A 24314-nucleotide genomic window follows, 5' to 3' on the forward strand; every position below is an offset into this window, starting at 1 on the left:
CATCTTAACCACAAAAATCTGGGTTGTTTTGAGGATTGCCAAAAGAAATTCTCTATTATGTTGAAACATATGCTAATAAAGCATAAATTACAATAATAATATGGATAAATTACAATATTACAATAATAATAAATTACAATATTTTAATATGGATCCAGCCACTTAAGTCACCTGCTTTTTCACAGAACCCTAGTCACCGTGCTTCTGCTGATGCATAGTCTAACCCAGTGTTTCTCAACCTTTTTTTACCCTTGTCCTTCTTCCAACCTTATTTTTCTCCTGTGGCCCCCCATCCAGGTCCCATTACCAGATATGGACATGGCAGAATATTTTGTTTTCTGGTGTCAGCAAGACAGTATAATACACTTTACTTTTCAGTGGCCCCCTCGGCAGATGCTGTGGACCCCTTGAAATATCCTATGGCCCCTACTGAGAACCACTGGTGTAACCTACACAGGGGATCAGTTTCTAGCAGGCACTAGGGAAGGTTGGTTAAGGCAAGAAGTAGAAAATGTTCTGAAGAATAGAAGGATGAAGTAACTTCTATCCTGTCTCAAGGAAACTGTCAACGATCCTGGGTTTCAACCGCAACTTTCATTCACAGCAGAAGCTAAAATGAGCAGCGTTCCTGCTATTTCATACATTAAATGCCGTTTTGTCTTTTTAAATAAACAGACAGGTGGGATTTATTTTTGTCCTGATAACAAGGTCTAAAATAAATACATTTTTAAAAATCAGAAAAATGTACAGGGTGGTGGTAGTGATGGTGGTGAATATGCAATCTGTGTCAAGTTAAACAATCCAACTCCACAGAAACTACAATAGTGTGCAATGGATTAAAACGTTCCAATTGCCACCCAAAGATAAGATGTAAAATGGGCAACATTTTGCATCCCACACAAGTTCTCTTAAATCAGTTGAAGAGATAGATATCAATCAGTTAAAGGACACAGATATCAATTGCTATTTTGCCAATGGCTATATATCTTTTCATCGATAAAGATAATCATCATATACAACATATGATGTAATGTACTGGTTAAGGTGTTAGGTCAGGAGCAGAGACACCAAGGTTCAAGTCCATCCTCAGCCATGGAAGTTTGTTGGATGACTCTGGGGCAGCCACTCTCTCTCAGCCTAATGTGCCTCCCAGGGATCTTGTTGTGGGAAAAAGTAGGAGAAGTGAGCAGTATATATACACCGCCACTGACTCCTAAATGAAAGGTGGGATATAAATCTAGTCAACAAATACATAAAAATAGTACAGTCTCCTCATTTTTGTGAGCAAGATTTTCTTCAATACATCTTTATAGTAATATTCTTCCTTACTACAAAATTACTTCTTCCAACTGTTCAGAAAATCAGGGTTATAAAAATACAAAATTTTCATGGTGTAAAACAAGCACATAGATGTTTCTACTGTACAGAAATACCAAATGCAAACCAGACTTCAACAAGACAATCGGGAAATGTTGTACCTCCTTTTGACAAAGAAAGTAGAAAGTTTTTCTCCAGGCTGTAAAACTTATAAGACTGGCGGGATGTCCAAGCACTTTCATGGCAATTCCCACCATCTCATCAACTTCAAAATCAAGAAGACTAGAGATTATATGGCAATTTATTACTGGCTTAGCTGCACAGGGTGAAACAAGCAAAACATTTCATATGTTGCTAAAAATCCCTAGTGACTAACCTTACCAAAAGTTTAGTCCAAATTCAGAAAGGAGGAAAACACAATAAAAGTTTTGAATTGTTTGCAAATTTTGAATGGTTTCTTATCCCATTATAATGGGGAGATAATGTATGGATCACATGTAGCGTCCCTCCCAGAGCCCCAACAATGGGTTGGGCCAAAAGTTTCAGACTTTTTTTTCAGTGTGTTTTACAGAAGCAGCACCTTTAATCTCCCTCCCCCAAATCGGGCTGATTTGCTCTGTTGGGGGTATTATGGTGCAAAGGGGGAAAAAATCCAAATCCGTCCCTATTCTTGTTTATATTTTTACATCATCAGCCATACCTATCTGTGAATTCCAAAAAGACCATGTGGAGGAAATGCAGTCCCAGGCCAAAAAAGATTGCTCACCTCTACATGAAGGCATGAACCACCATCTTGAATCTTAAATGGCAGAACCAGTTTCACAACTTTAAAAAAATATTTTGTCCAAAACCATGTTCATACTTTGGGAGTACAGTTAACAGGAGTTACACATAACTAGAATCCTTCCATCAACAGTATGCCAATAACCCCACTTTAACAGCAGCCTAATCAAATCCATAACATATGAGATTATTAGGCATTGTGGGGAGAGCACGTTAAAGGATAAGGTTCTTTACAGTGCCTTGGATGGCCTTTTGAGTGGTTCAATTAGATTGGATATCAGCCAGGCAGGAGTAGACCAGACCATTCCCTTCTTTGCCAGCTTGGTGTTTAAAAGTAGTATTTTCAACACTGTAAACGCTTAAGCACCTCCAAGTAATTATGCAATTGCCTGAACTTTTCAAGCTAATAGATTCCACATGTCAGACTAAGTTCCATGTTCCACAAATAAAATATAAATTTCCTGGGTATCTGTTTAAAATAAAGCTGTGGCCTAGTTATTGGAGGTCAAACTAAACCTCAAATTGAAATGCGAAAACACCAGATAGCTACCAGAAGATCAAATCAAGCAACCAGAGCTAATTTAAGAGCATGATCTTGATTTGCATTTAGAGCTTTGCATTATATTTTGATTGTCCCACTATACAGAAATTACCCTCTACAGATTAATCCCTTTTTGTTTATTCTTCTGAATTTGACAGCTGTGCCAAAAGTACAGTACACACACAATGACTCAAATTCCACCTAACCCAGCACAGTAGATTGATAAATGCAGTTGGCATTATCTTCTATAAGCATCACATTGTTCACTCAAAGGGCAGGGCCTCCACTTTGCTAAGCACCATGGTCAGAATCTATTTTGGTTGGAGACGATGTGGTAGCCACAGCTGTATTCTCTACTGCTCTAAATCCATTAATGTCCTGCTATTCATATGATGAAAGCCTGATGATGAAAGCCAGGCTTTCAATTGAGGATAAGGCTATTCATGGCTACTAACTATACAATAGTTAGCATGGTAGGCAATGTGCTTCTGAAAACAAGTTTGGATCTGACTGGGATTATTAAAATGTTCTTCTTCCCATGGGTACATGACAGGCCACTGTGAAACACAAAACTGGACTATATCAGCTTTTGATCTGATTCAAGGGAGATGTTTTATTTCAAAACATTTAAAATTGATAAATCGATACAGAGTCATTTACTCGTCGTCTTTCATTCAATACAGATTATTTATATTCATCATTTCTGCTAGAAGTGGGGAACTTGTGGCCTTCCAAATGTTGCTGAAGAAGAACTCCCAAAAGCCTTCAAACAATATAGCCAATGGTGAGGAATGCTGAGAATTATAGTTCAGCAAAATCTGGAACGCTGTAAGATCCCCATCCCTGCATCAGAAGATAATTTTATATTAATATAATTATATTTATATTAAAAAAGGAAAAATTTATATTAATCAAGAAAAAACCTAAATTCTGTTCAACCCCCATCTGAGGGAAAACTATTGTAGCAAACTCATCTCATGAATGAGACAAAAAGAGGCACATTACCCACCTATAGTATCTCTAGAGATTAAATTACTAGGTAAACCAGCTTCAAAGCATTGAGAGGAACATGTACATCCTAGAGTACACTAGAATACTAAGATGACATTATCGCATACTTTGGAAATGATCTGAAACTACTGCCAAACTGTTATAGTCAATGTGGCAAAAGTTAAATAAGAAGTATGATCAGTTTCTAGTTACGTAATGCTTGCTATTATGGTTCGGTGTAAGGTGCTCCATTAGTCCAAACAAATAATCGAGACTTGAGATAATCTCTTCACAATATTTATGGGCCTCCAAAGCTACCAGAGATAAGCAAATTTAACCAGTGGTTCCCTAATCATAGGTCTTTGATGTGTAGCCTACACATCCAGTGAAAGGCAATACCTGGTTTTATCAATATTAATCAAATCAAATCTTATGCATCACTTCTTTGTTTTAGCCAAGATAAAGGTCACAAGAGATTTTAACCACATGCATCCAATTTTTGCTCCTCAAAGAATGTTTAGTTTCTTAGTATTTATAGATTTTTGGGACATTACAAATTATTTCAGTTAATTCTTCAGCTCTTTCAGAGTGATATGTAGGCTAGGAGAAAAAATATCTACAAGATCTAAAAGCAGTTTCTTTTCGCATGATGGGCAGTTTGCTCACTGATTTCAACCACTGAGAAAGTAGAAGGACAGGCAGAAATTCTGTCCTTCTCACAATGAAAATTATTATGAGAATTTTGGCTGTGGAATTATTTTCTTTACTAGAAAATAAGTCCCAAGTAACTAGAATCATCCATGTAGAAACTGATCAGTTCACTGTATTGAATAAAGAAGATAATATTTGGAATGAGAAGCGCATCAGGATACACTAGACCATCATGAATATTAACTCAGTTAAGAGCTCTAAAAATATAAATCACATCTTGTTTACAAAATGATAAAATCAATCACTAATTGGATGTATATTAATTAGGACTTTAATAATGCTTTAAATAATACAAAATCCCAGCTGTAATTTGCATTTCTCGAGATTCACGTTTCAGTTCTCCTCTCAAATCACTCTATAAAATCTGCAAACTTTGAGAAGATTCCTCTGGAAATCACACTGCCTACTTCTGATGCCCTTCAATTTTTAAATGTCCAACTTTGTCCCTTTCAGATATGTTAGCACGCCAGTATCAGGCCTCATGAAAGAGGACAATTTGGAAATAGGCTACAGAAGAACTTTTCTACTATTTTTATTAAGAGGTACAGTATTTTTTAAAATTATTTTTGCTCAAGCTAAGCCACATAATTCTGCACTGCACTTCATTAATATATAAGGTGTACCAAAAGTCAGGCCTCAGGCACAGTTTATTATATTAATTACATTAAATGTTCAAACTAGTTGCCATTTTCTAAACACTTCCTTGCTCATTTGATGCATGACTTTTGAGAAAGTTCCTCAGTAAGCCCATGTTGCTCTTTATTAATAGTCTGTATTAATTATCATCAAGCTATTGTTACAAAAAAAAAAATCCTCAAGTTGAAAAAGGAAAAAGATAATTACACCCAAATCATTAAAAGGCATAAGGTGAAGCCCCCTTTGAATCAAGCTTGATTCCAGATGACTTCACAGGCATTTCCTTAGTATTTTCATATTATTTCATTATTTCAAAATAATATAGAAGCGGTTTGCAACTGCTGCTTATGGGATGTTTTTAGATTTCCCCATCTAGCCTACAGCCCTGAGATTTGTCAGAGTTCTCCCATCCAATTACTAAACAGGCATGACCCCACTTAGCTTCTGAGTCAAAGCAGACATAAGACACTAGAAGATCCAAATAGAGAGTCCCAAGCTTTCTGGGCTGGTAGGCACATTGTGAAATGTGTTGTAGGTGCTTTTACAAAATATTTGAAACAATCCTTGTATATGAAGCAGGAAAATTTACCCATTACAGTTTGCGCTTTCTGTCTCAGGTAAGGCAAGGGCCATTTCCAGTCATAAATACTATTATTTTACAATACACACCTTCAATTATTTCCAAAGCTAGTAAGACGTTAGAGGGTGGAGGAAACCAGAATAATATTCGACAGCAGAATAAACCCCAAGATCAAATTTTAAAAGGCTATGGAAAACAAGACATCTTCTTCTCCTAGGGCTGGAAAGTCATAAAACTAGGTGCCAGGTAAGACTTCCCAGAGAAGGCATTCTAAAAGGCATGGCACCACTGCTTGTCCCTAATCACCATCCAGTTAACTTCCGAAGAGGTATCCAGAGAAAGACTTCTGAGGACAGCTTGAGTAAACAAGCAGAACAAGAAGGCACGATTCCTTGTACCTTCATCCTGAAGCTTTTAAACTGATTTAGAACTTTGAATTTTGCCTTTGTACTTTGATTCTGCCTTCTGAAGTGGCAGTTCCTTCAATCTCACCAGTTCTGAGACAACATCTGAGGCCAATTTCAGTTCATAGCAACGTTACAGGAAAAATCTATCTATTGAAAAGTATCTTATGACACAGTCCTTCCTGGACTATAGTATTTCAACCAGCAGTTTTCATTTTCTGCCTTGGATGCTAGTTTTATATGTGTAGGATATTTGGATGTATGGGATAGAAACGTCCAAAATTCAAATCACACAGAATGACAGCACCAAATACTCTTGCATGTCCTGACCCGCATACCAACTGGGATCAAAAGCAACGTGGACATGTGCTTTGCATATGGCTGGTTTCCTAGGTCAGTGACACATTCCATGCTATGGCTGAGAGAGCCAAAAAGGAAATTTTGAGGTTTGTGCCAAGTGACATGAACAGAAGAAATATGGAAGGAGAGGCTACGAGTGGATAAACACAGAAGGAAAAATGGAAAGTAAAGGCTACCTCAATCCCACAGCTCAGTACCTCAGAACAAGAAAACACAGCTTATATTTTCTTAAAACATATATGTCACAAAGGAATGCACTTTTTAAAAAGCTTTTTTCACTTCCCCATGCCTGAAAACTCTCTCCACTTTGGGCTGAATAATAAGCATCTAACAGGGAAGAGTAGATCTTTTGTCTGATCAGTAAATGGCAAAAGAACTTTACATTATCTAGTCCTCCATATAGAGAGCAGTGCCAGGATGAAAGAAGGTGTTTTCTCAGGTGTGCAGGTCATATCCTTGTTTATCCTGGGAATCCTCCATAATAGCAACAGTGTTTGCCCTCATAACTATGAGGTTAGATGATTTTAATTCTCCCTCGGTAGAACGCTCTGCAGGGTCCATCCATGACTTGCAGCTGAAGATACAATAGCACAATTACTCAGTGTGATAAAGTTACACATTCAACTGCTTGCAGAACAGTTGTAGGGCACTGATACATTTTCAAAGCTTTAAATTCTGAAGCGCAATAGCACTGCTGGTCTTGCAGATTTTTAGAAATGAAGAAGTACTCAGTCTCTTTGCATACAGTTGTTATAAAAGAGCTCAGCTTCTACACACCCTACATTCTCAGTTTTACTTGAGTAGGGTAGACTAAGCTGAATGTGAGCTACTAGAACAAGCAGTGAGTCAGGGATGTATAACAGAAAATAGGCAAGGGAATGACTCTCATCGCTACATACAAGGGATACAAGATCTTCAAAATAAATAACAATGCCCTGCTCTACTGGTCCCTAATGCAATCACGACACTCAAAAGCACCATTTAGATGGCTTACTTAGAGCTCCGAGAACAAAGTTCTACACTTGAAGCTCTAACACGAGGAGAAAGATCAGCATCTGTTATGGATAGATAACGGCAGCTTCTGTTCAGGTACCTTTGACTCCATGGGCATGTCCAAGTCATCTTCTTTGTCCCTGCCATTTTCTGGAATGGTTTCTCCAATCCCCAGGCTAGCTACAACCTTTGGATTCCTGGAGGTCTCCTATCCACATACATCCACTTCAACTGTGCCCACAGATTCACTTTTCACACTTGTTTCAATCCGCGATGAGAAACAATTACAAGCTTCCTTTAGAGATTTTTTTAAAATGGCTTCTTCAGCCCTTACTTGACTGTTAAGTTCACACTGTGCTAATCCAAAATTTGTTTTAATTGTGATGTGCTGAACAAGCCATAGGAGCCTTGTTCACACATTAACATCACCAGACTAGAAACCAGAGTTTACAAACCACATAATGACTTAGCATGATGTGTGATCCCAACCTGGTAAGAGTATATATTTGGGCAACCAGCACCAACTGTATCACCGGTGACAGGAAACAATGCCCATTCTATTTTTGAATCCATTTTGATTGTTTTAAATATTCTAATAAAAGGAAAACTCTCATGTCACTTTTCCAAACAAAATTAAAAGACTTCATAGTATATTCTCTTCTATAGCAATCCTCAATCACTAAAGCCAACTGTTTTCTCTTTTATTTTTCCTAAAATAGGCGTATTCCAGTCCCATAAAAGCACATATTCTCCTTCTATAAGAGCAGAAACAAACTTCCTCGCTTCCATCTCTGTAGACTACTTTACATGATCACTTCACACCTCAAATCTCCCCCAAAACAGCAACTGTCTGCTGTTTTTCAACAGCAACAAAGGAATGTATTTCTTTTTGAAAAAAGTATTTTTATAGAACCTCCAACAATATTATTTGCTTATTTTAAATAATTATATGTCAATTTCTTCTCACTTCAAAAATTATATTCAGTTTTCCTAGTCAAATTTCTTTAAAAAGCTTTATAGTAAAAAATTACTTTCATAAAACAAGACATCAATCTTCATTTCACTGTTTTTGGAGGGTGGGGGCTGGGTTTGACTCTTAGCAACACTCTGGGGCTTGTTGCTCACTAGGCTCCAATCTCTATTTCTGTGTGTTTTCATCAGTCAATTTAGGCAACTGCAGAGCACAAATTCAGCCTCGGGGTTTGTGCCTGGTATTTCAGAGCCTTACAGTGCAACTATCTAGGTGACTGCACTGAGAACAAGGATGCCACTGTGGATTCCAAAAAGCTAAACAGGTTCAGACCTGATAAGTAGTTGAATGGGAGACTAACAGGAGAATCCCAGAGCTTTAAAACAGATTAGGAAACTTTACAAAATACTGGAAGGTAGCAATGGCAGGCCACTTCCACACTGTTTTCAAGAAAAAGTCATCAGGAGTCAAGCTCATCTTGAGATTTTTCTTGTTGAGAGAATGCTTTTGCTACTCAGTTCCATCATCCCAAAGAAGATGGGGTGATCTGGAAGCTCTGGTCACACCTGGGGGAAAAAACCCAACAACAACCCAGGTAATTGATGCTGCAATCCTTAGCCAAAGGTAGCATTTAATCCCAAGAAACAAGAGCAGTTTAGCTGTCTGAACTTGGAATACCTTCTCTCTTTGAAGTTGAAGTACTGAGAACTAACTGGACATATAAAATGGGGAGAAAAAACCCGTTGCATTGATCAGCAAAGATTTCTCAGGTTGAAGCACATCTGGGTCTTCTGGTAAACCTGAACAGCAGTTATGACAGTCATGAAACTTAAAGGTGACAATAGAAGAGTGGCCATGTTTATTCGTTCTCTCATGTGGAGATAAAAACCTATAAACATTGAAAATAAAAACGAATGCAGAGGATTAGGCCAAAGCTCTTTTTGCTTTAGAAAGCAGCCCATAGGGCATGTTTTTAAGAAACACTGTCTACTGGAATTGGACAGTTAAGGTCTTTTGATAATTTACATTTACTAAATCTTCTACTATCTTTCAGTCACATAACTCAGATGATCCAAATTAAACCCTCGAGAACACACTGTGCAATTCTTTAAGGTACATACTGTATTTCCATAGTAGAGCTAAACTGATTGCATTACCAGATAACACATGTGAACACTGTTATCTAGGAATATTTAGCATTTGGCGCAGAGCTGAAAAATAACATGTCAAAATCATTTACTGTGATTTAGACAAGAGGAGAATTTCCACGAAACATGGAGCTTTGCTATTGTTCATCATGGATGGAAGAAATGCCTTAAAACCACATCTTCTCCTATGTGCCTGCAAATCTAAACTTAGAATTATGAATAGGATTCTAATAGATTTTAAAGCAAGACTATTATAACACAAAATCCCTATTGCTATATATTCCCTGTCAGTTTCATGAATGTCATCTCCATTTTAAAAAGTATCTAAAATCTGCAAATTATATAAAAGGTTCAAAAATAGGTTACATTTCAAAGAACACTAACTTCATGTACATGTTAAATAGAAACAGGCAGAGAGTACAGCCCTTAAGCACCCCACAAAACAAGGATGCAGGCCTCCCCCCCCCTCTTCCAACACCAAGTGGAACTGGCTTTGGAGAAAAGACCATGCTTCCCATTCCCAATTTCATGAGCTGGTCCAGAAGGATGCCATGACTGATGGTACTGAAAGCCTACTGAGAGATCAAGGAGGACTAGGATTGATATACCACTCCCACTCCAAGCCCACTAGAAGTCATCCACAAACATAATAAATGCCATCTTAGTACTATATTCTGGCCTGAAACCTGACCATAAAAGGTCCAGATAATCCTTCTGGAGTTGTAATCTGATCACCTTCTCAGCAATCTTCCCTAAAAGAGGAAGGGTGAAGACTAGATCAAAGTCCAGTTGTCCAGTTCCACTGAGTTCAGCAATGGCTTCCTAAGGAGGAGGGTAGACAACTGCCTCTTTCAAGGCAGGCAGAACTACTATCTCTCACAGAGAAGTATTCACCATCACATGGACCTAACCATATGTCATCTCCCAGGAGACTTTGATCAACTAGGAGGATATGGATGTAAAACACAAGTGGCCAAACTCACAGTTTGAAGGATCGTGTCCAATTTAACAGAGCCCACATGTTCAAATTCTTCCCAGATAACCAGGCTTGGGGTTACTTTTAATTTTATCCCCACAACAACAACCCAGTGAAATGGGTTGTGTTAAGAGAGTATGTTACTGCTCCCAAATCACCCAAAGAGCTTTGTGATCAAGTGGGGAATTCCAGTCGGATCCATTTTGGCTTCTGGTAGATGAATAACTATGGAGGACAGAGACACAATTTGCAGATGGTCAGCCACATCTTCACCAAATGAGCTCTCTCTATCACTAGCCAATATCTACTAGAATCAACACAGAGAACCATCAGAAAGCTGTACCTATCTTTAGCCCTCTGGATTTGAATGCCAGAAATTTTATCCATTTTTAACACTTCTGCTCTGCTCAAAAGTGGAAAGAAATATAATATAGTTTCATGATTTATGCAAACAAAGGTCTCTTGTGCCCATACTAATAGAACTGTTAACTAGTCTTGATTTCAATTAATACCTCTCCACAGAAAAGCATAAAAGAGATAATTATTTTGTTTCAGACAGATCTGAAACACTGCATGAAGAGTCAGCACTGAGACACTTCCCACACAATGAAATCTCAGAGGTAAACAAGTAGATTATAGCTGTATTTTCCATATTCACAAATATCTTCTTCAATACATTTTAGTGGAGCTAAATGCAAGATCCATTTTTAAAAAACAAACCATAAGTGAGCAGATGCTGCTTGATGTTGCCACTTTCAACATATGTCTAGTGTGAACTTGGTTACAGTATTTTCAATGGAGGTATTACTTATAGAAGAAGCCATGCCAACAATATCATCTGACGGCCGAGATTATGACAGAAAAAGGAGAATCAAAAAATTATCTTGCATCCATAGAATTATGACAACAAACAAACAGAAGAGAGAACAGGATTTTTTAGAGATCATGCTGATTTGTAAATGCCAGAGACAGGAAGTGATAGGACACCATTATTCATGTTCTATTTTTGCTTCATCTTGCAATTCAGATTGGACTTGGATATTAGAATACTTAGATATAAGTGTTACTTAATTCAGATTGGACTTAGATATTAGAGCACTTATATATAAGAACACTAATGTGTTCTAAAGTTAGTCTCCAACAGTGTTTCTCAACCTCACCAACTTTAAGACATGTGGACTTCAACGCCCAGAATTCCCCAGCCAACATGCTGGCTGGGGAATTCTGGGCATTGAAGTCCACATGTCTTAAAGTTGGTGAGGTTGAGAAACACTGGTCTGAAATAATAATGATTAACTGACTTGGTTAGATAAAAGTCAGGAGTCCGCTAGCACCCTTTCCTACTAACAACTGTAACTAAAAGGCATAAGATTTTGTGAACTATAGCTCACTTCATTAGATGCACAAATATCTTTTCAAAAATGTGTTAGCCTGAAAAAGTGCTACCAGATTCCTTCTGATGTTTGCCTACCCAAGACTAACACAGCTCTCCTCCTGAACAATTTTAGATAGATTGGTTGATATAATTGATGTGCTTCAATTTTCCATCATCACTTGGTTCACAGTACTCAGCCAAGAGGATTTAGGTTTTCGTTTTATTTACAAGGAAACTGTTTTGCAATGACAAACAAGAATGAGAGCTCAAAGAAATAACACGTCTAAGAACAAAGGAAGGCTAGGGCCAAAAGAGGAGGGAGATAACACCTCCCAAAGGAAGCAACATCACAAACTTCTAGCTATGCTTCTGGAGCAAGTGGGAGGGAAATATCCACTATGGAATGCCCTGATCCAGAAATAATTATGAAACCAAGTTTTGAGAGATTCACAACTAACTAAAGAGTATCACAGGTTGATCTATACAAATGCACAAAGGTCACAACCCCACTACAGACTTCACTTTTATACAAGTTCCTTAATGAAGCTGAAAACTAATTTAGATTTACAAAAAAGTGTGCAGAAATAAATCACAGCAAAGTAGAATGACTAAAGGCTCACAATAATGATTAGAAATGGTTACTTTCAACTCAACTCAACAAGACCTATTTTGCCCAGCGTCAAGAGCAATTATAAACCAAGTCTATTTTAAATTATTTACTGTGTTTTAGCTATTTTAAATCAGAAGCCTATGGCCAACATTACATTTTGATGTGATTGCCATACATCTAGAAGAAAGCTACATAAGAATTGGCTTTAAAAGGCCAGGAAAATATAAATGTGCCAACTTTTCCAAGTATTTTCTGACCAAACTCATTAAGGTCAATAAATACAGAGATGAATCAGCTGCTATGAAAGGATATTCACATAAACCCCCTGTAGATAAAAGATGAAGCTGGGAAGGAGTTTTGTGATCTACTAGTCATTAATCAAATACTAAAAAGACAGTGTACTGACTATTAACATTAGCATTTGGCACCGAAAGAAAACTATAATCTATTTAAACTTGAACTCAATACTTTGTTTACAAAATGGTGAATAAGCATTAAAGATTATATATTATATATTACATAATTATATTATATATATATATATTACATATATTATATTACAGAGACAGGTCGGTCTAGTGGTTAAGGCACCAGGCTAGAAAGCAGGAGACTGGGAGTTCTAGTCCCGCCTTAGACATGAAAGCCGGCTGGGTGATTCTGAGCCAGTTTCTCTCTCTCTCAGTCCAACCCACCTCACAAGATTGTCGTTGTGGGGAAAATAGGAGGAGGAAAGAGTATTAAATATGTTCACTGCCTTGAGTTATTTATAAAAATAATAAAGGGGGGATAAAAAATATAAAAAAAACAGCTTTTACAACAAAACATTTGAGGAGCTAAACATACCAGAGGTCATGCCACATATTGCTCTTTCAGGAGATAAAAGGAATGATCCACAAGAGTTAAGCATTTACAGAACACACAGAGTAGAAAATCCAAACACCATTTGTTTGATTATTGATGAAGAGGAACAATTCTTGTTTACGGAGAAGAGAAGCTACTTGGGGAAGGAGAGAGAATCAACTGAATGGAGCCCCAAGTATTGATTTAAATTAGCTACTTGTGTTTGCCTGTAATTTTTCCAATCACTCAAACAGCTGCGATTCCAATAATTTATAAGAATAGGAGAGATTAGTTATGAAAATACCTTTAGAACTTTACTGGATAATAATTAAACATGAAGATATAAAAAAAAATCTGTTCATCTTGAGGTAGCCAACATAGATGCCTTGGAGAAAGACATTGCAGGAAGAAAATGCTATACAAACATCTCAGTAATTTTATCATCTGCTAACCATTTTACAGCGAAATGTAGTTTTGCAGAAGTTGGCACCAAGCACGACATCTTGCAAAGTTTCCAATGAAACTATGCTTGCAAAGAATTCTGGGATTTTCACACTGAAGGTTTGGGGCAGACCAGCTTTCTAATTCATCTTTCCTTATTACACTGGATGTGCCCATCGTGTATTCAGTTCACACAGTTGAAAATTTAATGTCAAAACTCCCTGGCCTATATTCTAGGAGAATGAACTGAACCTATAGCTACAGTCTATATAAGAAGCAGAAAAATACTACGCTGGCTAAAAGTTACTCCTAAACAAGTAACTTTGCTATATAGTATAAATCATTTTCCCACATATTCATGGAGATTTCTGTTATTGGTCTATACACACTTTTTTCTGAAAGGAGAAATGTCACCTAAGAATGCAACCTAAATTAGAAACACTGGTAAAAAAAATTATTAAGAATGAAATTAAGGAAGCATAGAGTAAACTCCGATGCCTTTAGCTTTAACCAAAAGCATCTCAACTATAGATTTCTTAACTAAAACTGTATCATTATTAAAATCTTCATAACACACGATGTACATGAACAATCTAAGCATTTATGGAAATCTGAGTTGATACAGAATAAAAAGAATAAGGCTTTATTTTTCCACCCAAGCTCTCTGATTTATAGTTGCTGGAAAACAGTTGATCTCAGAAGCAAGCCAGAATTTTGGATTCAGATATAAAACCATAGTTAAAACAAGGCAGGATCTGTAAATAAGCCATCATGGTAACAAACTCTGCTTTACTGGTGGAAACAAAGTATGCCTTTTTTGGGATGAAACCTCCCATCATGCCAACTCTAGAAAAAAAAAAAACCTCATTATTGCTTTGCAAAAAAGTACACGCATCTTTGCATCACTCCCAGACCAGGGAAGTTCAGGACACAGACTCATTTTTTTGGGTCTATCCCAGTTTATCAAAGGCTAGAACAAAGAAGGGCTTTTTTGGTCAGTGCTAGGGCTTGTGGTCAGTCTATTTTTCTACTAACTTTGCTTTTTCTTCACCGCCTGCCAGTGCTCAAGGGAAGAACATCCTTCCTTAGCATCTTCTCAACATGCTCTTCGAGGGAAGGAACATAACCAATATTATCAACATACCAATCTTAATATTTCAAATAAATTTCTACTTTCTTTTTTCACAATCCCAATAAAAACTGCCCTGCGTTATTTTCTGCATTTTGACTTCACCCAGCCTCCCAGCCTCTGAGTCTAAGCAAGCCAGCGCACCCCTTCCTCCTCACACATTACAACCTACACTCATGGTTAGGATGGCAGCAGAAAGTGCCTGGTTGAAAAATGCTCCAATGCTATCCATGCCTTCAACATCACAGTGAGCAGAGGATTTTAAGGGAAATAAAAGGAATGGTGCCCTCACAGCAGGATGGCTTCTCCTCATAATAATTATACGGATTGTATGAGTATGTACAATATTCAATTTAGTGCAGTTTATAAACTGATACCAGGTTGCATTAAATGCAGGCCAAACTTCAGTTAGTGCGACACTAGCACACGCGCAGTTGAGGCTAACGCATGTGGAGTTGCCATTGGGGTTTTAGATGCTAATCCAGTGTTTCTCAACCTTGGCAACTTTAAGATGTCTGGACTTCTTAACTCCAACAGCAGGGCTGGCTGGGGAATTCTGGGAATTGAAGTCCAGACACCTTAAAGTGGCCAAGGTTAAGAAACACTGCATTAATCATTGTGTATGCAAAATGGAGAAAAGGAAGGTTCCACTCAGAAAAGAAGGGGCTCGTTTTGAAGAACTACAGAAGATTACAGGAGATAGCAAGTACACTTTGGCTATGGGTTTATCCTCTTTTACTGATATACAGTATTTCATTAATAAAAATAACAATTATGTTTAAAAAATTTAATTGCCTACCTATTTCCATCAAGCTGGAACCAATTACCTTATTTTCCCTAGAAACACCACTTCAAATAGTGTGAATTCAAGTAATGGGACTATTTCATGAGATTCTTTAACTGCACTAATCGAGATCTACCTGTATATATAACAAAATGCCAGAAGAATGCATGCATGTAATTAAAATGTGGATTGACTGGGGGGACAGCGGCCTAACAATTTCCCTTCTGTGTGCGTAGAGTGGAAGTGAGAAGGCTTGCTTGTTTCTACCCCAGGAGTGTGGCAGCTGTTTGATCCCTGTTTGAGTCCTGTTCTTTAAACTCTCTTCCTAGTGAACGGGAGAGAAAACGAATCCCGCATTTGTCTCCCTATCTCAGCATTTGAAACCCAGCAGAAGTTAAGGGCCCAATTCAAATCAGACTGTGACCGAGAGGGAGGGGATAGAAACAAACAAAGACTGTACCATGTAGAAGTGCCAAAAAAAAAAAAAGAAGGGGAAAGTAAGCAAATATTCCTGAGTTCTCTATAATCCTTACAGAGAACCACAACCAAGTGTCATGTTTTTTAGAACTAGCAAAAAAAAAAAAAAATGCAAAATATACCCCGATATAATTATAGGAATAGATAATCCTATTCCCATGTTCCAGAACAGTGAAAACAAATATGCTAAGCTATCCTCGGAGAAACAACCACTTTTGATCTGAAATAATGGACACTCCATTATACATCAGACAATCATGCTTCCAGTTGTTTCACCATATACATTTTACTCAGTGAAGAGCATATGGCTGTTAACACTGAACTTATGAAATCTTGATTCAAATTAGTAATCATTAGTAAATGTGTAGATTGAGATGGGAAACTTGAGGTCTTCCTGATGTTGCTAACTGCTATTTCCAGTGTCCTATTCCCTCCCAGGCCATTATCAAGTGATGGGCCACAAGTTCCCCATTCCTATGTTGTTACTAATTCTTTTTAATCAGTTAAAAGCTCAAATCTCCTTCAAGTTGAGCTCAACTCCTGGTAATTTCATGGGCATGAACATACAATTGTCTTGGCAATAGATCTGAGATATTTTCCAACTTCCCAATCTAATTTATAGCCCTAGAATTTCTTAATAATCTCCCATCCAAGAATTAACCAGAACTGACCCTACTTAGTTTCTGAGCCCAGAATAGGTATACCATGTACTGTCCCATGCTGAGACTCTATTTTAATCAGTTATCAATATTAAAAAGGATTGCTCTTTAGGCAAGAAGTTTAATTTATTGAGTTTTGATAACATTTTGCTCCATGCATCCATACTATTCAGACACTAAACACCATCCTGAAAAGGTAATAGTGGAGATAGCTTATAGTTCATCCTCCAGGCACTGGTTTAGCCACGGATGGTACAGTTACTCATCAAAAGCACACTATGATGAAATGGAGCCAGAAGGAATAAGATTCCATCTTACCTGGCACTTGTCCTGGCTTTGTTCAGAGCTTTGCTGAGAACCAGGGATGGTGCTGACTGACGTCTTTGGGCCAAGCTCTTCATTTTCTGCTGAAACATCAAAACAAAATTAAATGCGATTTTTTATAATAGTTGTAATGGAAGAAAAATCTAAAAATAGAAAGAAACAAAGCTAGTTCCAGTTGAAGATCATTTAGGATAGACAAGCAGAAAACTGTTTTCTCAGTCCTAAGAACAGAGGAGGAAAATTCTTTAGAATACTTCATACTATTTAGATTAGGAGCAAAAGGTATGGCCCACTGTACCCCTGTTGTGTTCCTTTTTTTTTTCATTGGGGTGGCATTTGCATTTTTTTTTTCATTGGGGTGGCATTTGCATTTTACCCTTTATAAATGGAAGCCTCTAAAACTTCAGTTCTGCCCCACCTATTTTAGAACTACAGCACTGCAGGAGCAGCACCATCTGTCAGTCTGCTTCTGGGTCCAATTCAAGGTGCTGCTTATCATCTATAAAATCCTTTATGACATAATCCTGGTTATATTCAAGTCTGCTTGCTGAAGTAGAATCTGTCCATTCAATACAAGCAGGCCAAACAGGAATAATGTGGATTCCACTCCCTGGCCAAAAAGGAATACAGTATGGTGGATTCTACTCCCCGGGAAGGCAGGAAGATTGGAGCTGCAGAGGCAGACCTTCTCAGTCAAGGTCCATTCATTCTGGAACAGTCTGCCAATCAAGGACAAGACAGTTTCCTCCCTACAGCATTGCCACTTAGAAGGCCTGTCAAGAGGCCTTTGGGTAAGGTATTAAAAGGATAGGGCACAGATGTCCAGGGAGTGGTTGGTTTCAAGACCGGCTTCTGCTGTAGGATGGCTGAGATTTTTTATTATGAGTTTTTATATGATGATTTTATGAAATATGGATTTTTCTGTTTTACAGTTTTATTGTTTCACTTTCAGCCTTGGACGGAGGTGACATACTAAATAAATGATGACACTCAATATATAAGTAATAAACTAGAATTAAACTTATTTTAATTAAAATAAAATCACATTCTTTTTAGTGTTCCTCAGCAAGACTTTGCTTGTTATAACTTGGCTCACTCTTGATTTAATTAAGGGCAGTTCTATTACATAGTTGAGCCAATTCAACCATTAACAGAATCAGCACACATTTTGGTTTGTAACAGCAGTATTTCATCAGTTGAAAAAAGGTCCCTCTATGGATTTGTCTTTTAGTACAGGCAAGAATGCTTAATAATCATTTACAAAATGGTTCCTCTTAATCACCATTTACAAAAGCAGAAAACTGCTTTTAGCTGAAAGAGCTTCTCAAAAAACCAAAATCAAATGACCAATATTAAAAGGGAAGTGTAAAATACAGGTTAACATTTTCCAATTTTCCAGTTCAAATACTACCCATTTGGTTGCTACTCTGAGCGGATAGGATATAAGGATATATAGGATATATGTAACTGACAGGATATGAGTTAATATAATAAACTAAATACTGGTGTCTTCTGTGTCCCTCTCAAATAAGCACCCAAAAGAATGCATCCCAAAACAGATTTGCACACATTAGGCTGCATTACTGAATCACTATATTGGCTAGTCAACTAAAAACACTGACAAGCTATTTTTAGAAGAAGTATTTATAAGACCTGCAGATGGCAAGCCCAATGTTTAGATGCAGAATAAGGATAAGTTAGGTTTATATGTGTTTCATCTAAAACAAGAGAAGTATGTTTCCTTTCTTTCAATCAATCCAGATTGATTTTCAATATTGAAATATGCCTCAGGGCTGCTGGATGCTGTATAGTCTCTCCTGTCCTACCTGCAGTATTGAAATGATGGGCTGTATTGATATCAGTAAGATATTTTAAAGATAAGTCAATGTTTTTACATATACACACAAAGTTCAGGTGACAGCATGAAGTCATTTTGCTGCAGCTTCTTGTCTCTGGGTGGAAATACAAAGCTGTACTATAAATCTAAAACTCTGCCTTTTGTGTGTGTGTGGGGGGGGGGGGACAACTTGCATTTCTGCCAAGGAAGAGAAAAAGATTAGAAGAAATCAAGAAGTTTCCTCTTTAGACAAATGATTATTTCTCCAAGCCTAGTCGAGATCTATTTACTCAGTCACGAAATAGGTTTTTTGTCTCCTGTTTCCTGAATGAAAGGAAAAATTTCACAGCGTCGTAAGAGACAGCATTCCTAGCAACTATTTAAGAAATGTCCGACTTGGGATTTAGGTTTACATGTTGCATGAACTGAAAGTCTTCATATCCTTACTCCAAAATAGATTTATGCTATAATTCTCTATAGGACTTGTAGACTAGCATAGAAATAGTTGGGGACGAATTAAACCTAATGAAATAATGTACAAAAGGGGTTGTTAACAATGCATTTTTAACTATTGCCACATACATTAAGGTCTCGAAAGACATGCATATAAAACAAAAAGGAAGAAACACACACCAACTATTAGAAATGGCACCCATATTCCCTTTTGCCTTTAAAATCTTGGCAAAGAATGCCCAACACACATTCCACGTTTTCCTCCACAATCATGAGAACTGGAAAACACTTGAGGTGGCATACAAGTCAATAAATAAGTAAATAAATAAATTTGTTCCCTCCCCCAACACACACAAGCAAGAATTGTTTGCCAGGATATAAAATCTGGCTTTAAAGTAATCATAGCCACTAAGATACAATCCAGTGCTACCTTGTGATGTGCAAACTATCTATCTTGGTCACCTAGAGTTCTTCAAAGTAATTTCAAGCAACCAAGTGGGAGTTGCAATGGAAGATTTTATTCACTACACAAAACCAAAGCAAACCAGAGCTGGGATGGGGAGGATTGTAAGCCTTCAAAGAACTGCAACAATGTCCTGACAATATGAGAGCACTGCAACTCTCTGCCATGCAAGAGTTGCATTAATGGGCTCCTTAAAGCAGCAGCATCTTTTTTTCAGCCTCACCCAGAAGGCTGTTTTAATGAATTGCAGGCAGGTGCCATACTGGCAAGAGCACTGAGGCCCTTCTTTCAAATCATGTTCAAAGAGTGTATAGTCTTAGTAACGCAACTCTCTTTCAGACACTACCATCAAAATAAAGTTTTTGAAACATGTTCTTGGAATACTTGAAGATAGGCAAAATGTTTATCTATTAGTCTGCCCTGAAATTGGGATGAAATACAAGAAATAAAGAAAAATTAATCTGTATAAGAAAGGACTATTGTGATTTCAACTTTTCAATGTAAAACTTTGCATAACCTCCCACATGTGAAGGAGAAAGTATAGGGTTAAATAAACCAGTAGTCCAAATATATGGTAAATCTGCCTTCTAAGAAATTCAGTATGGCCAAGCAAACAGAATGCATAATCTTGGCCATAAAAAGTAGTTCAACCCTACATCCAGGGATTTGCTACACATGATCAGCCTCATTTTTCCATGTAAAATTGAATTATAAGGATTTCATTCCCGCAGCTGTCCCAAGCTTGAACAGATGGAGGCCTATAAAGCATCATGTATATTTTCATCATGTAAAAATTGATGATATCTATAGACAATCAATAGTGAAAATAGGGAAAGAACTACCTGATTTAAATTAAAGGTATAAAATGAGAGAAATGTTACAGCTTGATATCACTTATCATTCCATCAGACTAGTATGAAACAAATAACAGTTTTTTTAAAAAACCACTTTGGTATGTTTAAAAGGAAAGAACATCTCCAGTAGGATTTAATGCCGAGATTACTTTACAGAATTTCAGCACAAATCATATTCTTTAAAAAAATTCCAGCCATTCTTCAACTAAGAACTCACATGAGTGCATACAAATAAAGCAAGCAGATTAAAGTGTGCCCATCCTCTTTTCCAATAGGAAATTAAAAACTAACATACCTTAGTTCTACGCTTGTTCCAAATCACTACTGGACACTACTACACAGGTGAACCAACACAAAAGGTGCCAATTTCTGATGTTTAAGGAACCCCACTCAGGTATCTCATTAACATGCAGAACAGCTTGTCTTGGATACTATTATTCAGCAAAGCACTCTCAAGAGCTTAGACATTATAATAAACTGAATTAAACTTCTTGCCTAACATAAAATTCTAAGTAAACTGAGTGACTTTGGATTAATTATTGGATATAATTATGAAGCATGGAAACAAGAGAATTACAGCAATGGAAAAGATGCAAAATTCTAAACATTCTTCCTTTAGAGTAGGCCTATGACTCATTCACATCACAGCGAACACCATATTCAACCTACAACATCCAGATGATATATGATCTACTTTGGTATCATATCACCCAAGAATTAGCAATATATGTTTTGCAGTGCAGCGAAACCATAACTGACTGGACCAGTTGAGGAAGAAGGTGTTCATTACTGTTAAATACCAAATTACATCTTTTGCATCAATTTATGTCACTTGACATGACTGGCATAACTGATGTCATCTGCATAATAAATTATTATGCAACTGAAACTGCTGCAAATTATTCATGTAAAATTCACATACATTTAATTGCCTTATACAGGCTACTTTGGGTACAAGATTTGTGTTTGTTAGATGGGGGCAATAGGTAAATAAACATTTGGTCCACTGCATTCAAGTTCATACTCAAGTAAATTAAGGCTTCATCGTATAACCTCATCCCAATATTTCTGGTCAGATACATTAAACAGAGAACAGGGCAAAAGTTTTAGCATCTCACACACATGCTATGTTCCTGAAGGTATACACACAGATGTACTAATATCTACTGTTGGGCATAGTATGTGAGTGAAAAAAATATTAGACAGAGCAGGTGTGCAAGAAAGAAAGAAGGAGTATGTGCTCAAATTCATGTCTTAAAATTTGGAAAGTTTGCTAAGAACAAGAAAAAAATGCTCTATGACCAAACATGGTTTTGGGTCACTAGTTGGTTATTCACATTCTAGATAAACTGAAGTTATCCAATTAATTTTGGGGATAGCAAAACAACTGCCAGCTTAAAACAAGCAGCACCTGATAGCCGAAACCTTGCTCATTTTCTTCAATGATCTCTTCCTTGCAACTTGGGTAGGTTGTATTCATCATTACCACTTCATATATATCATCAGTGTATATGGTGCTTTATAAAGAAATAGCAAAGCATATAATATGGATGGAGGGGACCTAGGATCTGGCAACTATACATATTTTTTCTGCTGTTCGTTTATTCGGGAAATCAAATACATTTTTGTTGCTTTCTAGCCTTTTCCTTTTTTAGGAAAGCAATGAATCAGAAAACATTTAAAACTTCATTCTGATGAAGTTTTACCCCAACTAAATTGTAGCCAGATATATATTCAAGGCTGAACTTTTCAGACTGGTAATTTTGGGCATATAGTCAAATCCATATGAAGGATACCAGATGGAGAAAGGTATTCCTGGCTGAAATAGATAGGAGGTTAAAAGAAAGAATGTCACGAAAAATATAGTAAATTGCACATTGAGGTCCCCTTGCTATCCTGAATATTTTGATCATGGGAAATTGAAACATGTCTGCACTACAAACCAAAGCCGCTTTAGCATATAGAGTGCCACTGTTAAGAAAGCAGACCTTGAAGTTCACACTGTGAAGAGACCTAAAGCAACTAATTTCATTTTCCACAGTTCTGGACAGAAACGTTTCATAAATATATTCTGAAAGAAAGAAAAAGAGATGCCTTCCAAGTACAAACAAGTCTTCAAACACACTTGATACATTCTTTATCACCTTAACATAACAATTCTCTATTAAACTGACATCATAAAACTGAGAGAAACAGCTGAGAAGGTAATTTAGTTGAAAAGATCATCCAACCACTTAAGCATCAAGGAATAAAATCTTACTGCAAGTATTCTTCAATTCAGTTCAAAATGGCTTTTATAGGAAAAAAATATTTTCTGCTCCCAACACAATCAGTTGAAAGTGGACGTAAGGAAAGAGGTTGAGGAAACTGCCTGGAACAGTTAAAAGAATTATGTTACTGCGCAGAGAGTGTGAAATTATGTCAAACGAAGAATGAAAAAAGGATGCAATGTTGTAAAAAATAAAAGTAAAGATATTGTGTATTGAATATAGAGAAAAAAGTTAATTGTAAAGAATGTACGTAGTCAAAGGGAGCATGAAATAGTTGGGATTAAAAGAAGCAGAGAAAATGCATAGTGATTTTGCTAGAAATAAAAAAAAATGTTGTGGAAGTACAGTAGATGAAGAGGGCTAAATAAAGAGCATCCTGCAGATTGAATGGAATTAAAAATTAAAGGGATGAAACCATTTGGGATCAAAGCGAAGGGAGAAAAAGCTGGAAGAAGTATTTTAGAGAAGTATATGGGAATGATAGTGATATGTTGAAGAGGAGAACTGAAACAAATGCTATAAATGTTAGCATCTAAGCATGCTAAATATTCCATTTAACACCTAAGACTAAACTGAATGCTTAGCAAATGGTTCGGCATACAGCAGGGAATAAAATAAGGGGGAACGATGTCCCTTCAGTTATTTAATACATCAAGAATGTTTGTAGTAAGAATAGAGGTGTGTGGGTTGGGAATGTGGCTGATATAGCTATATTTCCTTTCTTTTTTTTCTTAATTCATGCTTTAATTCCTTTGGCTTACTATTTTTTCCTCCCTTTCTGCACTCTGTATATTGCCACTTTCCTCAAAAGATGATAGCAAGATGGGTATGTATGAACATGTGGCCATAATTACAACAACGGACAAATGTGCCACCCTGACATCAACAAGGGAAAAATAGTGAAAACTGAAGGAATCAAGATGCCCAATGGAAATAACATTAAGAGTCTGGATGAAGAAGATCACTACAAATACCTGGGCATCCTTCAGGCTGACAACATCAAGCACACTGAAGTCAAGAAGAAGGTTAGTAGTGAATACATCAGAAGATGTAATTACACACAAGTAATTACCTGATCATTTTTGACAGATATGATCATATGATGTCAGGATAACAAAAGCACTGACAAAAATGATTTAAATAGATCAAGAACATCAACGAGTTCAAGGGATTCCATATACTAGCTCTAGTTTCACCCATCTTAGAACCATTCTGTTTCCTAATAAAGCCATGTAAGACCTTCCAAGTTCAATAGAGCTTACATTTAACTGTGCAGCTTTAAAATGAGGGTCTCATCATACCTGTTCAATCCTTTTTCCAGCATTCAGATAATCTAGGTTAAAAGCTGGGGTAACATTCCTTTACAAACTATATTAAAAATGAACACAG

At 37.0% G+C, this 24314-nt stretch overlaps 1 protein-coding gene across 2 annotated transcripts in view; it reads right to left on the reverse strand.

The window, feature by feature from the left end:
- Window positions 1-24314, reverse strand: part of ARHGAP20 (Rho GTPase activating protein 20) — a 79966-nt gene that overhangs the window by 49999 nt on the left and 5653 nt on the right. The window contains exon 2 of one of the 2 annotated variants that reach the window (XM_015888543.3): window positions 17043-17128. In XM_015888543.3, the coding sequence (XP_015744029.1) occupies window positions 17043-17128 (86 nt within the window). Of the gene's footprint in view, window positions 1-17042; window positions 17132-24314 lie in introns of both variants that reach the window. The other variant, XM_025168333.2, reaches the window with a different exon arrangement.

Source organism: Python bivittatus, unplaced genomic scaffold (assembly GCF_059951505.1).
Source record: "Python bivittatus isolate LINGU-HERP-01145 unplaced genomic scaffold, Pbiv_v1 ctg000340_np1212, whole genome shotgun sequence".
Classification (NCBI taxonomy): domain Eukaryota; kingdom Metazoa; phylum Chordata; class Lepidosauria; order Squamata; family Pythonidae; genus Python; species Python bivittatus.